Source organism: Gracilinanus agilis, chromosome 3 (genome assembly GCF_016433145.1).
Source record: "Gracilinanus agilis isolate LMUSP501 chromosome 3, AgileGrace, whole genome shotgun sequence".
Lineage (NCBI taxonomy): Eukaryota > Metazoa > Chordata > Mammalia > Didelphimorphia > Didelphidae > Gracilinanus > Gracilinanus agilis.
The window spans coordinates 187,266,494-187,280,278 of record NC_058132.1 but is presented as its reverse complement, the minus strand read 5'-3'; the positions used below and the strand labels follow the sequence as shown (position 1 = coordinate 187,280,278).

The window sequence follows — 13,785 nt, the reverse complement described above, 5'->3', positions numbered from 1 at the left end:
CTGAAATCAATTTCTTCATCATTGAGATCATCAGCTCTTTGTCCATAAGTGAATAACACAAGGTGATGTTTCCTTGACCACAGGAATTCTGCCTTCCTGATTCATACATATAGGCCAGTTTCCCCCTACTATTTGGCCTAATGGCGTGGGTTCTGAGGGAGACACATGAAATATATATATAAGCAGATAAATAAGCAAAAAAAATCGTCATTTTATTATGGATAAAAAGATTTTTCTCCAATCCCCACAACTTCTCAAATTTCCCCCAAACAGAGATTATGTACCCCAAATCAAGTTACTTTAGCTTTTTTTCTGGCTTATGACACCAAGAATCTATTATGTTAAAAAAATCCAGAAACTAATACTAACCCTGAGCTCACTCAGTATCTCTCCTCTAACTCACATGCTACTGGCCATGAGACCACACTAGCAGACTCTGAGAAATAACAGACTTACATCAAAAGACATCCCTACACCTTGGTCTCTTGTCCGCTTTCCATTGCCATAGATACTGTGGCTCTAAGCCATAGAAATTTTTTCTAGTCTTGATGGCCAGCTTGGCCACAGTGATTCAAGAGCAAAAAGCTTACTTGTGGTTACACTAATGCTGTAAACAAAAATCAGAACTATTGGCACCAGAGTAAAGACCTAAGGAATGGAGGAATGGTATGGAACAGCAGCAAAGGACGATGTGTTGGGCGAACTGTGCAGCATCCCACTAAGCTTAAGGAGAGAACACAGCATCTATTCATCTTGTGGAAATATTGATTATCCAAAAGTCAGTTGGGATAGAGATTAAGGATTGTGAACTATGAATTGTCAGTGTGGAAAGAATCTGAGACCCTTTGATATTCAGACCCTAAGGAAACCACAATCAGAGGGAAGGGCGAGGCATCAGTGAAGAGGTAGACAGGGAGAATTATGCATAGAATTTGGCCACTGCCTACACTGCCTACAGATGAATGCTTCTTTTTGAGGACTATATTATAGTATTGGAGAGTATATGAAAAGGGAGGAAGAGAGGAGGGGAATAAAGAGGAGTGATTGATGTATTGAGATCAAGTAAAGGGCTAGCAATGAGAGGAAAGAGACCTTTGTGGTCTCAGAAAGAGCTGTCTACAAGGGAAGGGGTAAGGAGGAGGGAAGAAAGATTAAAAAGGGAAGGAATGGAAAAAGCCATATTTTGGAGGTGAGAGGGGGTTCTATTGATGAATGTTCTGATGGGTGAAGGGAGATGATGATTTTCCATTGGATGAGGTCAATGAGATACTAACGACTGAAGAGTCTTCTTGGCCTTGGAAGGAGTGAAGTTGGTGCATCTATGGGAAACTTGGACCTGGAGGAGTAAGAGATCTTGAACTATGGAGGAGATTTCTGGACAAATGTGTGTGGGGGGGAGAAGGTAAACAAGAAAGGGTATATAGATCAGCAGTGAGAGGAGAAATAGGGGTTCCTTTATGGGGGGCATTGTCTTCTCTGATGCCTGAAATAACTGATACTGTTCTGAAAATGAGGCACAATAGAAAATGTAATTCATGGGGTAAACCCTAAAAGGCAGTGGCAGAAAATGTATAGAGGGAAGTAGCTATTCTAGACACCTTAGAATCTTTAATTGCATAAAGAATACAGAGAACAGAAAGAGATTAGATGATTATAGAGACCTTGAACAAGAAAAAGGAGAGATTGAAAAGATATCCTTTTCCCAAAAGAATGCAAAAATAAAATAATTTAACAAAATTGTCTAAGGAGAGAGAGGAAGGGAGAATCTACTTGAGTAACAGAGTTTAAAAAGAGGAGGTATAAATATGTAACCAAATAAAAGCAGGAGAAAGAAACTAATAAAATCCTAAAGAAAGGGGTAACAAATTAGAAAAGGGAATTAGAAGTGAAAGGAAGAAAGTCAATGGGAACAAGGACACATTTAAAATAGATTAAGGTAAAGTAACTAAAAGAACATAATATTATTCTTATAGCAGAAAGAGGGGAGATCGTAATTTAAAAGTCAAATTTTAGAGAATATAACCCTAATTGATACCTTTAAATATAAATGGATTAAACAAATCAGTACAATAAAAAGAAGAACAATTTGGATAAGAATTGTAATGGATAAAAGGGGGTACACTAAAGTTTGGGGTGATCTCCTTCCCTTACTGAGTGACGGAGGGGTAAAATTGGTGGTTGAGGTAATAAGAGAGGAATGAAAGGGATGGCTGGGTTTAGGGAGGAATGGACAAGGGGGTATTAGGATGGTAAGGGTACAGGGTGAGGTGTTCAGAAGAGGCAGCTGACACAAAGACTAGACACCCAGGCTAGAGATGGAGGATACTGGGGTAATAGGCTGAACCCTTCAGGCAGGAAAGGTACTTTTACAGACACAAGGAATAGGGCCAGTCAGAAGTGGTTTGAATCTGACTTGAGGGCTTTCTTGTCAGTTTCTCAAGATGTAGCTAAAAAAGATGTAGCTAAAAAGATGTAGCTAAAGCAGGCCTTATAGGAAAAAAATCATGTCTCTAAAATCAAACATTAACAACATAGAAAAAGAATAGATTAAGGAAATGATTATGCATTTTTAAAATTAGAGAATCAACAAATAAACTTAAAATGAGCACAAAAAATGAGATTTTAAAATTAAATGGGAAATAGTAACCATTAGCTAATCTAATTAAAAAGGTGGGGGGACAGAGAACAAACACAAAATAGCAAATGAGCAAAATGAAGTTACAGCAAAACTGGAGTAAACAAACAAAAAAAAAATAACCAGAACATACTATACACATCTACATACAAATAAAATTGAGAACACAAAAGAGAAGAAAACTTCCCAAAATATAAAACACCAAAAATATCAGAAGATCACTTAGAGATAAAAAACAAACCAATCTGAGTAAATCAAAGTAACTACCAAAGAGGGTGGAGGGAGAAATCTGGATCTTATGTAATCATAGAAAATTTTATCAAACTTTCAGAGAACAGTGAATGCCTGTATTTAACAAGTGATTCTCAAAAACTTAGAAAGAATGCTAGCAGAATTTTTTAAACAGAGAAATACACTTGCTATCTAAATGAGGAAAGAATAAAATATGGAAAGAAAACTATAGGCCAATATCACTAAGGAATATGACTTGATAATTCTACCAAATTATAGCAATTTATATAAGAAATTATTCATTATGTTCAAATAGGATTTATGCCAAGGATGCAAAGATGGTTCACAATTAGGTTTTATTACAACCAAAATAATCATACTAAAAACACCCAATTCCTAAATCACACAATCATCTCAATAAATGGAGGAAAAAGCTTATGACAAGGTATGACAGTGTTTTATGCTAAGAAATAAGTGAACAAACAAAACCCCCTAAAGTATCAGCATGAAAGGAATTTAAAAAATTATTATCTAAAGAAAAGATATTATATGTATATATATGTACATATAAATATATATTTAGTGAAATAGAGCATTTATAAGTATTTTTTGGAAAATTTTATTTAATTGCTTAATTTAGAATATTTTTCCATGGTTACAAAATTCACGTTCTTTCCTTCCCCTCCTCCCAACTCTCTTCTGTAGCTGAAATCAATTCCTCTGATCAAGAGCAATTTCTATATTATTGATATCTGCACTAGGGTGATTGTTTAGAGTCTATATCCCCAATCATTTCCCCATCAACTCATGTGATCAAGCAGTTGTTTTTCTTCTGTGTTCCTACTCCCAGAGTTTTTCCTCTGAATGGGATAGGGTTCGTTCTCATAAGTCCCTCAGAGTTGTCCTGGATCATTGCAATGTTGATAGTAGAGAAGTCCATTATATTGGATTGTACCACAGTGTATCAGTCTCTGTGTATAAGGTTCTACTGGTTCTGCTCCTTTCACTTTGAATCGATTCCTGGAAGACATTCCAGTTCACATGGAATTCTTCCAGTTCATTATTCCTTTGAGCACACTAGTATTCTATCCAACAGATAACACAATTTGTTTAACCATTCCCCAATTGAAGGGCAACCCCTCATTTTCCAATTTTTTTGCCACCACAAAGAGCACAGCTATAAATATTTTTGTACAAGTCATCCTTTTCCCTATTATCTCTTTGGGGTACAAACCCAGCAGTGGTATGGCTGGATCAAATGGTAGATAGTCTTTTAAAGCCCTTAGGGCATAGTTCCAAATTGCCATCCAGAATGGTTGGATCAATTCACAACTCTGCCAACAATGCATTAATGTCTCAATTTTGCCACATCCCCTCCAACATTCATCACTTTCCTTTGCTGACATTTTAGCCAATCTGCTAAGTGTGAGGTGGTACCTCAGAGTTGTTTTTATTTGCATTTCTCTAATTATAAGAGATTTTGAACACTTTTTCATGTGCTTATTGATAGTTTTGATTTCCTTATCTGAAAATTGTCTATTTATGCCCCTTGCCCATTTATCAATTGGGGAATGGCTTGATTTGTTTTTTGTACAATTGATTTAGTTCCTTATAAATCTGAGTAATTAGACCTTTGTCAGAGGTTTTTGTTATGAAGGGTTTTTTTTTTCCAATTTGTTGCTTCCCTTTAAATTTTGGTTGCATTGGTTTTGTTTGCACAAAACTTTTTTAATTTAATGTAATAAAAATTATTTATTTTACATTTTTTAATTTTTTCTAACTCTTGCTTGGTCTTAAAGTCCTTTCTTTCCCAAAGATCTGACAAGTATACATTTCTGTGTTTACCTAATTTACTTAGTTTCCTTCTTTATATTCAAGTCATTCACCCATTATGAGTTTATCTTGGTAATGGGTGTGAGATATTGATATAGTCCCAATCTCTCCCATATTGTTTTCCAATTTTCCCAGCAGTTTTTGACAAATAGTAGATTTTTGTTCCAAAAGCTGGGATCTATGGGTTTATCATAGGCTATCTTGCTGAACTCACTTACCCCAAGTCTATTCCACTGATCCTCACTTCTGTCTCTTCACTAGCACCATATTTTTTTTTTAACTCTTACCTTCCGTCTTGGAGTCAATACTGTGTATGGGCTTCAAGGCAGACGAGTGGTAAGGGTAGGCAATGGGGGGTCAAGTGACTTGCCCAGGGTCACACAGCTGGGAAGTGTCTGAGGCCAGATTTGAACCTAGGACCTCCCGTCTCTAGGCCTGGCTCTCAATGCACCGAGCTACCAAGCTTCCCCCCACCATATTGTTTTGATGACCACTTTTCTATAGTACAGTTTAAAATCTGGTACTGCTAGGTCACATTCCTTTACATTTTTTTCCATTATTTCCTTTGATATTCTTGATTTTTTGTTCTTCCAAATGAACTTTGCTATTCTTTTTTCTAATTCAGTAAAAAAGTTTCTTGGTAGTTTGATAGGTATGGCACTAAGTAAGTAAATTAATTTGGGTAGGGTGGTCATTTTTATTTCGTTAGCTCGTCCTACCCATGAGCAATGAATGTTTTTCTAATTGCTTAGATCTAGTTTTAATTGTGTGGAAAGTGTTTTGTAGTCGTGTTCATACAATTCCTGTGTTTGCATTGGCAGATAGAGTCCCAAGTATTTTATATCATCTAGGGTGATTTTAAATGGTGTTTCTCTTTCTAACTCTTCCTGCTGAGATGTGTTGGAAATATATAGACATTCTGATGATTTATGTGGGTTTATTTTGTATCCTGCAACTTTGCTAAAATTATTGATTATTTCCACAAGCTTTTTAGTTGATTCTCTAGGATTTTTTAAGTAGACCATCATATTGTCTGCAAGGAGTGATAGCTTAGTCTCCTCATTGCCTATTTTAATACCATCAATTTCTTTTTCTTCTCTAATTGCTACTGATAGTGTTTCTAGTACAATGTTAAATAATAGAGGTGATAATGGGCATTCTTGTTTCACTCCTGATCTTATTGGGAATGTTTCTAATTTGTCCCCATCCCGTACGATGCTTTTTTTTTTTTTAAGCAGGCAGAGTTCAATTTATTCATTGTTTATAAAAAAACATTTATGTGGTGGCCACAGCAGCTGCTTGGGTCCTCTGGACAGATACTCGAGTGTGAGTCTTCACAAGATGGTCAGTGAATTCCTGATAGGGAGACTTGGTGAAAACAGTATCTTTCCACAGGTCTGGGGTTAGGTAGCTATATGTTTTCGAGATGGCATCAAAAATAGCTTTAGCAAAGTTGCCCAGAGTAGCAGTACAGCCCAGCCAACATCAACAGTTTTTTAGGCACAGGAGCTAAGACAATGCCAGTACCTCTGGGGGCTGGGATCAGGCGCACCAGAACAGATCCACAACGACCAGCGACCTTGCAGGGTACTGTGTGAGGCTTGCCAATCTTGTTTCCCCAGTAGCCACGTCTCACAGGAACGATGGACAGCTTGACCAGAATGATGGCACCACCAATAGCTGTGGCCACTTCCTTGGAACACTTGACACCCAGGCCAACATGGCCATTGTAGTCACCAATGGCTACAAAAGCCTTAAACCTGGTACATTGTCCAGCTCTAGTCTGTTTCTGAACAGGCATGATCTTCAGAACTTCATCCTTCAATGAAGGCCCCAGGAAAAAATCTATGATCTCAGACTCCTTGATAGGAAGGGAGAAAAGATAGATCTCCTCCAGAGACTTGATCTTCATGTCCTTGACCAGCCGTCCCAGCTTAGTGACAGGAACCCACTCCTTGTCTTCGGCCTTTCCTCCTTGGGCCCCACGGCTGCGGCCCCGGCCTCTCCCACGGCCCCGACCACGACCTTGGCCCCCACTGCCGAAGCCACCGTGGAAACCACCTAGGCCTCTGACTCCAGGGCCCCCAGGGCCACCAGCTCCTCCCGCAGCACCGGCGTCGTCCGCCTTTGGGTGTCCAATAGAAGTAGAAGCCCGTATGATGATTTTTGATGGTTTTAGATATTCTGTTTATTGTTTTTAGGAAATTCTTTTCCTATACTTTCTAGTGTTTTCAATATGAATGAGTGTTTTATTTTGTCAAAGGATTTTTCTGCATCTATTGAGATAATCATGTGATTTTTGTTGGTTTGCTTATTGATATGGCAATTATGTGAATGTTTTTCCTAATATTGAACCATCCTTACATTCCTGGTATAAATTACACCTGATCATAATGAATAAACTTTGTGATCACTTGCTGGAGTATTTTTGCTAGTTTTTTAAAAATATTTTTGCATCTATGTTCATTAAGGAGATTGACTGTAGTTTTCTTTCTCTGTTTTTGACCTGCCTGGCTTTGGAATCAATACCATATTTGTGTCATAAAAGGAATTTGGTAGAACTCCTTCTTTGCTTACTATGTCAAATAGTTTGTATAGTATTGGGATTAGTTTTTCTTTGAATGTTTGATGGAATTTTATTTTATAGATTCTTGCTCCCTTGTTAGGTCATTTGATTCTAGTTGTTGGATTCTAATTTTTAAAGATTGAATTTCATCCCTGGCTTTTTGGTCAACTTTCTCCTTCTGATTTGGTTTTCTTTGTAGGTCATCTTTTGCCTTCTTTGCCTCATTTTCAAGCTGGTCAATTTTGGCTATCAAGGCACTATTTTCTTGTTTTAGTTCATGTATTTCTTTTTCCAATTGTTTTAAGCCTCTCTTAATTGTTTTTTTGAATTGTATTTTGAGTTCTTCCAAAGCCTGTTTGTAATTCACTCGAGTTTATGTGTTTTTTCCTGGTGTTCCTTGTTCCTCCTCTGTTTTATTTGTCCTTTGTTCATTACCTGGATAGAAGCTGTCGATTATAATTTCTTTTTTCTTTTTCTGTTGTTTACTCATATTTTTTTTTTACTTCACTCCCCCCTGTAATTGGCTGTAATATTGTTCCTCTGATTATTTGCTGGATCTATGGGTTTGGGCTATTCTGTCCTGAAGGGGCTTCTTCTCTGCTCTGCTGATTGATTAGGTTAAGCTGATGGTTTTAATGATGGTAAGATCTTCCCCAGCTGGCAACAGAAGTTTTCAGCTACTTTCAGTGCAATCTATGGGGTAGGGATGTTGGAGCTTTCCTGCCCTCTGAAGACTTCTCATCTGCCATATTGATAAGACTAAGCCAGATAAGAGTTTATCTGCAGAGCTGGATGTGCCCTGGGAGCAAGACCTTGAGAGAAGGATGGGGCAAGATGGAGTATTTTGGCTGCAACTAGACTAATCTCTCTGCATTTCTCCTCCAGCCGCCTCCCTGCAATCTGTGTTCAGTGCCCTGAAACTGGCACAGATATGCCAGCAAGGTACTCCCTCCAGACTAGTGCCCTTGCCCTCCCAGAGATTCCAGGAACCACTGGAGACTCAGTAAAGCAGGTGGGGGAGGGATATTGGGATCTTCCTTCTTCCTTTCCCTTGAACCTGATAGTTCAAGAATTCAGACTTTTTTTGACTTAGCTCTTGAGCTGAGGCCAGCAGGAGGATCCCCCAGCTCTGTCCTCTTGTTACATTTGGTTTTCTGTCCCCTTGAAGAACTTTGTTTTTATCAGTGTGGAAGGATTTTCTGAGGTCTGGAATTTTGCTGCATCTAAGCCGCCATCTTCCCAGAATTCCTCCTAAGAAAAGATATTATAAAAAGCACCTAACTAAAATCCAAAGCAAGAATCATAAGCACAGGCGATACACAAGAACCATTTTAAAGAATATGAGTGAAGCAAAGATTTCTGTCTCCCCACTATTATTTGATATAGGGGAAATGTTAGCAATAGCAATATCAGGAGAGAAAAGAATTAAAGGAATAAATATAAGTAAAGAAAAAATAAAACTATTCCTTTTTAGGATATATTCCTGGGAGACTAAACAAAATAGAGGAACAATAGTAGGAAAGTAAAGCTTATTCCAAATAGCTACAAAAATATGTAAAATATCTTGAATGAAACTGAAAGAGCTCACATATTTGTATAATTTCAATTACAAAGCCTAAATCCCTAAAGATTTGACAACATTATAAATAGCTAGAAGAATACTCAATGTTCATCGTTAGGTCATGCTAAAATAATAAAAATGACAATATTAGCAAAGTTGATTTTATTTTTAGTTCTATGCAAATCAAGTTACCAAAAGATACTTCATAATATTTGATAAAATAATAACAAAATTAATTTGGGAAAACAAAATATCTAGAATATCAAGGGAACTGATGAAAAGAAAGGAAAATTGCACTTCCAGATCTCAAACTATTTTATAAATCAGCAGTTACTAAAACCATTACTATTCATTAAAGCATAGAGAAATATCTAATCACTTCAACACAGACAGGGTAGTATTAGAAAGAATATAATTCAATAACCCAGTGTTTATTAAAATGTAAAACTCAAATTGTCTCCTGGGAAAAACTCTCTATTATATAAAAATTTCTAGGAAAGTTGGAAAGTAGTCTGCAAGGAATTAAGCTTAAACTAATAATTTATACAATGCATTTTAAATTTATATGGGCTTAATATTAAAGATTATATTACAAATATAAAACACAAACAGATAATATATCTCTCAAAGCTATGGTAAGAGATATATACCTAACTAAACAAATAGACAGAGGCAATTACAAAGGATAAAATAGATAATTTTGATAAGAAGTAGTGTAGTTAAATTGGAAAAATATTCTTTGTATAAAATTGTGTATACAATAGATCTAAATAAATGTTATATATCACATATATAATACATTTATATATAACACATTTCCTATTAGATGGGTCAAATGACATGAACAAACATTCCTCAAAAAAGTGACAAAGTAGTCACAACCACATAAAAAATAGTAAGAGAAATAAAAATCTAAACAACTCTGAAGTTTTACCTCACACCTTGAAAACTGGCAAAAATGAAGAAAAAATGATAATAGTGTTGGAGGAATTGTGGGAAAATAGACACACTAATATTATGCTACATACTATATACTACATACTATACTATATATTATACAGTTATACACACTAACTATTGAATGGGCTATGAAATGATACAATAATTTTGGAAAAACAATTTGGAACTATACAAATAAATAAGTAAAATGTCCATATCCTTTGAATTAGAGATCTTTTATTGGGCTTATACCCCAAGGAAGCCATTGAAAAAGGGAAAAAATGGTTCCTATTTACTCTAAAATATTTTTATCAGCACATTTTGTGATAGCTAAGAATTGGAAACAAATAGATGCCTACTACTTTGTTAATGGCTAAAAGACGTGGTCCAAGAGTGTAATAGAATATTTCAGCTTTGTAAGAAATGATACATTTGATGGAGACAGAGAAGTATGGTAAGATTTATGTGAACTAATGCAGAGTGAAATAAATAGATCAAAGAACTATAACAATGTGAATTGAAAGAACAATGTCATACCAAAAAACAGATATAAATGTAAGAGAATTATAAAGTTCAAGAGGGACATAGATGAGAAGATATGGGAAGACACCCCCAACCTACTTCCTGGTAGAGGTGGGATGCCCAGAATTAACATTGAACATATTTTCAAACGTTCTCAAAGTGCATCTATCAGTTGTTCTTATTTTTTTTCTTGCTAAACAAACTGTTTCATACACAATGTCTCTCAGGGTGGTAGAAGAGAAAGTATTAAAATCTTCAAAGCTATGCTGATACCTTGTGCATACTTAATACAGATTTGTGATTCTTTTATAACTAGACAGTCAAGGGATGCTTGACAGGAGCAGACTCATCTTGGCTATTATTATGAAGAAATAATTTAGGAGTAACAAAGGGACAGTAAAAAGCCATAGCAAGGGAATTGATTTATTTTCTGGTGGCAATTAAGCACAATTCACTTGTCTTTTAAAGCCCAAAGTTTGTCAGTCTATAAATATTTATTAAGTACTTACTATGTTCCAACCATAGAGCTAGGTACTAGGGTATAATTCCCTCAGTGGAACTCTATCCAATTTCTTCTCCTAGACAAAACTTCCCCCTCTACTCTTTTGTTAGTATTCTCTTCCACTTTAAATTACTTTGCATTTATTCATCTATGTACATGTTGCCACTGCCACAGAGTAAAATATATGCTTTTTGAAGGCAGGGACTTGGAGGTCAAATTTCTTCCTTCCTTCCTCCCTCCCTCCCTTCTTTTCTTCCTTCTTCCTTTCTTTCTTTCTTTCTTTAATTTTTTTTTGGTAACTTCAGTGCTTAGAATAGTTCCTTGGACAGAGTAGGCAGTTAACAAATGCTTGATAAAATTATAGAACTGAATTTAACTAAATAATCATCTCATAATTACAGAGAGATTGAGAATTAACTAATATTACCTGAGAAGTAAAGTGAAGATGAGTATTGAAGGCCCTGATAAACTTTATTCAATTGTCCTTTGTTAGTGGCTAAAAGAAAAAATAAAACCTTTTTTCCCTCATCCACTCAGTATTCCCCTGTTGTTTAACCGTTCTTGTTACCCATTTGATAAAGTCAGTCACATTAGAGTGCTAGAGATTTAATGTGTTATATTTGAATTTTAAGAGGACCACAGGGAGAGAGCAACCTTAACACAAGAATGAGTCACTAATGGATGGTAAATTTGTAAGCATGGTAGGGGGTGAAAGGGGCTGAATAAGTGACATTTTTCTATTACTCTGTGTCTTGCTTCTAAAATTACATTTAAGCAATTTTTATTTTGTTCATCTCTTATGTCAACCTTGTTTAATAAGATTTTATTCTATAGTATATCTTTTAGTTGTTATCAAAAAATCTTTCAATTAACTAATTTAAGAAATTACTATATTTCAGGCATTGTGCTACAAATTGAGCATATAAAGACAAAAGCAAAATGATTATTGTTTTCAGAGATTTTACAGCCTAGTGAAAGAGATGCCATATATATTTATATACATATATATGCATATATATGTATGCATATAGGTATGTAAAAGACAGATCAAAGTAGAAGAAACAAGAAAGACAATGCCACAACTCAAAGAAGAAATAATCCAGGAAGAGAGGAACAAAAGTATTTAATGCTATGGAGAAGTCACTAAAGATGAGAATTGAGAGATGACTTTTAGATAGTAGGAATTAAGAGATCATTGGTAAGAGGAATTTTAAGGAAGTGATGTAAATAGGGACAATAATGCTTTGTAAGTCAGGCAATAAGCATTTTTTAGTGTGCATTATGTCTTAAACACTGTGCTAGGCAATGGAAATAAAAAGGAGACAATTGATAATTCCTGTCTTCAAGGAACTCAAAAGTAAATATTAGTTTATTTCACTGAGAAGAGAAGATCAATTGGCATATAATTGGGCAAACTAGTTCCTAATGACTTCCTTAATTTCCTCTTTGTAATCTCACCCTTTTCAGTTTTAATCTTGGAAATTTGGTTTTCTACTATTTTTCATCAAATTAATCAATGATTTCTCTATTTTATTAATTTTTTCATGAAACCAAATCCTTGTCTTAGTTATTATTATTTCAATAATTTTCTTACTTCTAATTTTGTTAATCTTCCTTTTATTTTCCAGATTTCTAATTTGGAGTTTGGTTCTTTTTCTTTTTTTTTTTTTCTATTTGCATGCCCAATTTGTTGATTTGCTCTTTCTTTGTTTTATTGATACTAAGTACTATTTTGGCTGCATCCCCCAAATTTTGGTATGCCTTCTTGTCATTCTCTTTAATGAAATTGTTGGTTGTTTCTGTGATTTGGTCTTTGGCCCACATTTAGTTTCCATTTAAATTTTAGTCATTTTTTTCTTAGCTCTTTGGTGTAATTTTTTTTATAGCATTATGGGAAAGGATGCTTTTAGGATGTCTGCTTTTCTGCATTTGGTTGTGAGGCTTTTATGTCCTATTATGTGATTTTTGTGATGGTGACATATACTACTGAGAAAAATGTATATTTCTTTCTGTTCCCATTCAGTTTTCTTCAGAGGTCTTTCAAGTTTAACTTTTCTGAAAATCTAGTTCACCTCATTAACTTTTTTCTTGTTTATTTTTTTGGTTTGATTTATCTAATTCAGAGAGTAGAAAGTTAATGCACCCTACAAATATGGTTTTGTTGTGTGTTTCCTTGTAACATTTGTAGTTTCTCCTTTCAGAATTTGGATGCTCTGCCATTTAGTACTTATATGTTTAATAAAGATATTACTTTGTCATCTATGATTACCTTTATCAATATGTAATTTCCTTCCTTATCTCTTTTAAGTAGGTCAATTTTCACTTTTATTTACTGTGAAATCATAATTGCTCCCCTGCTTTTTTAACTTTAACTATAACATACTAGATTTTGCTCTAGTCCTTTACCTTTAGTCTTTGTATGTCTCCCTGCTTTAAATGAGTTTCTTGTAGACAACATATTGTGAGATTCTGGCCTTTAATCCACTCCACTATCCTCTTGCATGTCAGAACTCACTTTTATGAGTGAATTCATCCCATTCACATTCAGAGTTACTTATTTTTTGTTTCATTCTATCTTATTTTCCCCCTTTTCATCTTTCTATTTCTCTCCTTTCAGCCTTTACCTGTTCAGAAATGTTTTTTGCTTTCATTTACCTTCCTTACTGAGTTTGCCCCCCTTTTTGTCTGTTACCCTCTTTTTTGTTCATCCTACCATTTCCGCCCCATTAGATGAACTAGATTGCTATGCCTAACTGATTGTGGATGTTATTTCCACTTTGTGACAATTCTGATGGGAGTAAGGCTTTAGCCTTGCCCACCACTCCACCATCTTCCTTTCCATTGTATTGATTCTTGTATGCCTCCTCATATGAGATAATTTACTCCCAACTCTGTACTTTTCTCTTTCCCCAATGTATTACTTTTTCTTATACCTTGATTTCTTTATATGATACTTTCATATTCAACTTATTCTGTTCTCTCTCCCTATTAATTGC

General features: G+C 35.2%; 1 protein-coding gene across 1 annotated transcript in view; it reads right to left on the bottom strand.

Moving 5' to 3' along the window:
* Window positions 1–5,932: 5,932 nt before the first annotated feature.
* LOC123241353 (40S ribosomal protein S2-like) overlaps window positions 5,933–13,785 on the bottom strand; it is a 114,885-nt gene continuing 107,032 nt past the window's right edge. Inside the window, 2 exon segments of the mRNA XM_044669012.1 lie at window positions 5,933–6,176; window positions 6,178–6,883. Of these exon segments, the coding sequence (XP_044524947.1) occupies window positions 5,975–6,176; window positions 6,178–6,883 (908 nt within the window). The 3' untranslated portion in view covers window positions 5,933–5,974.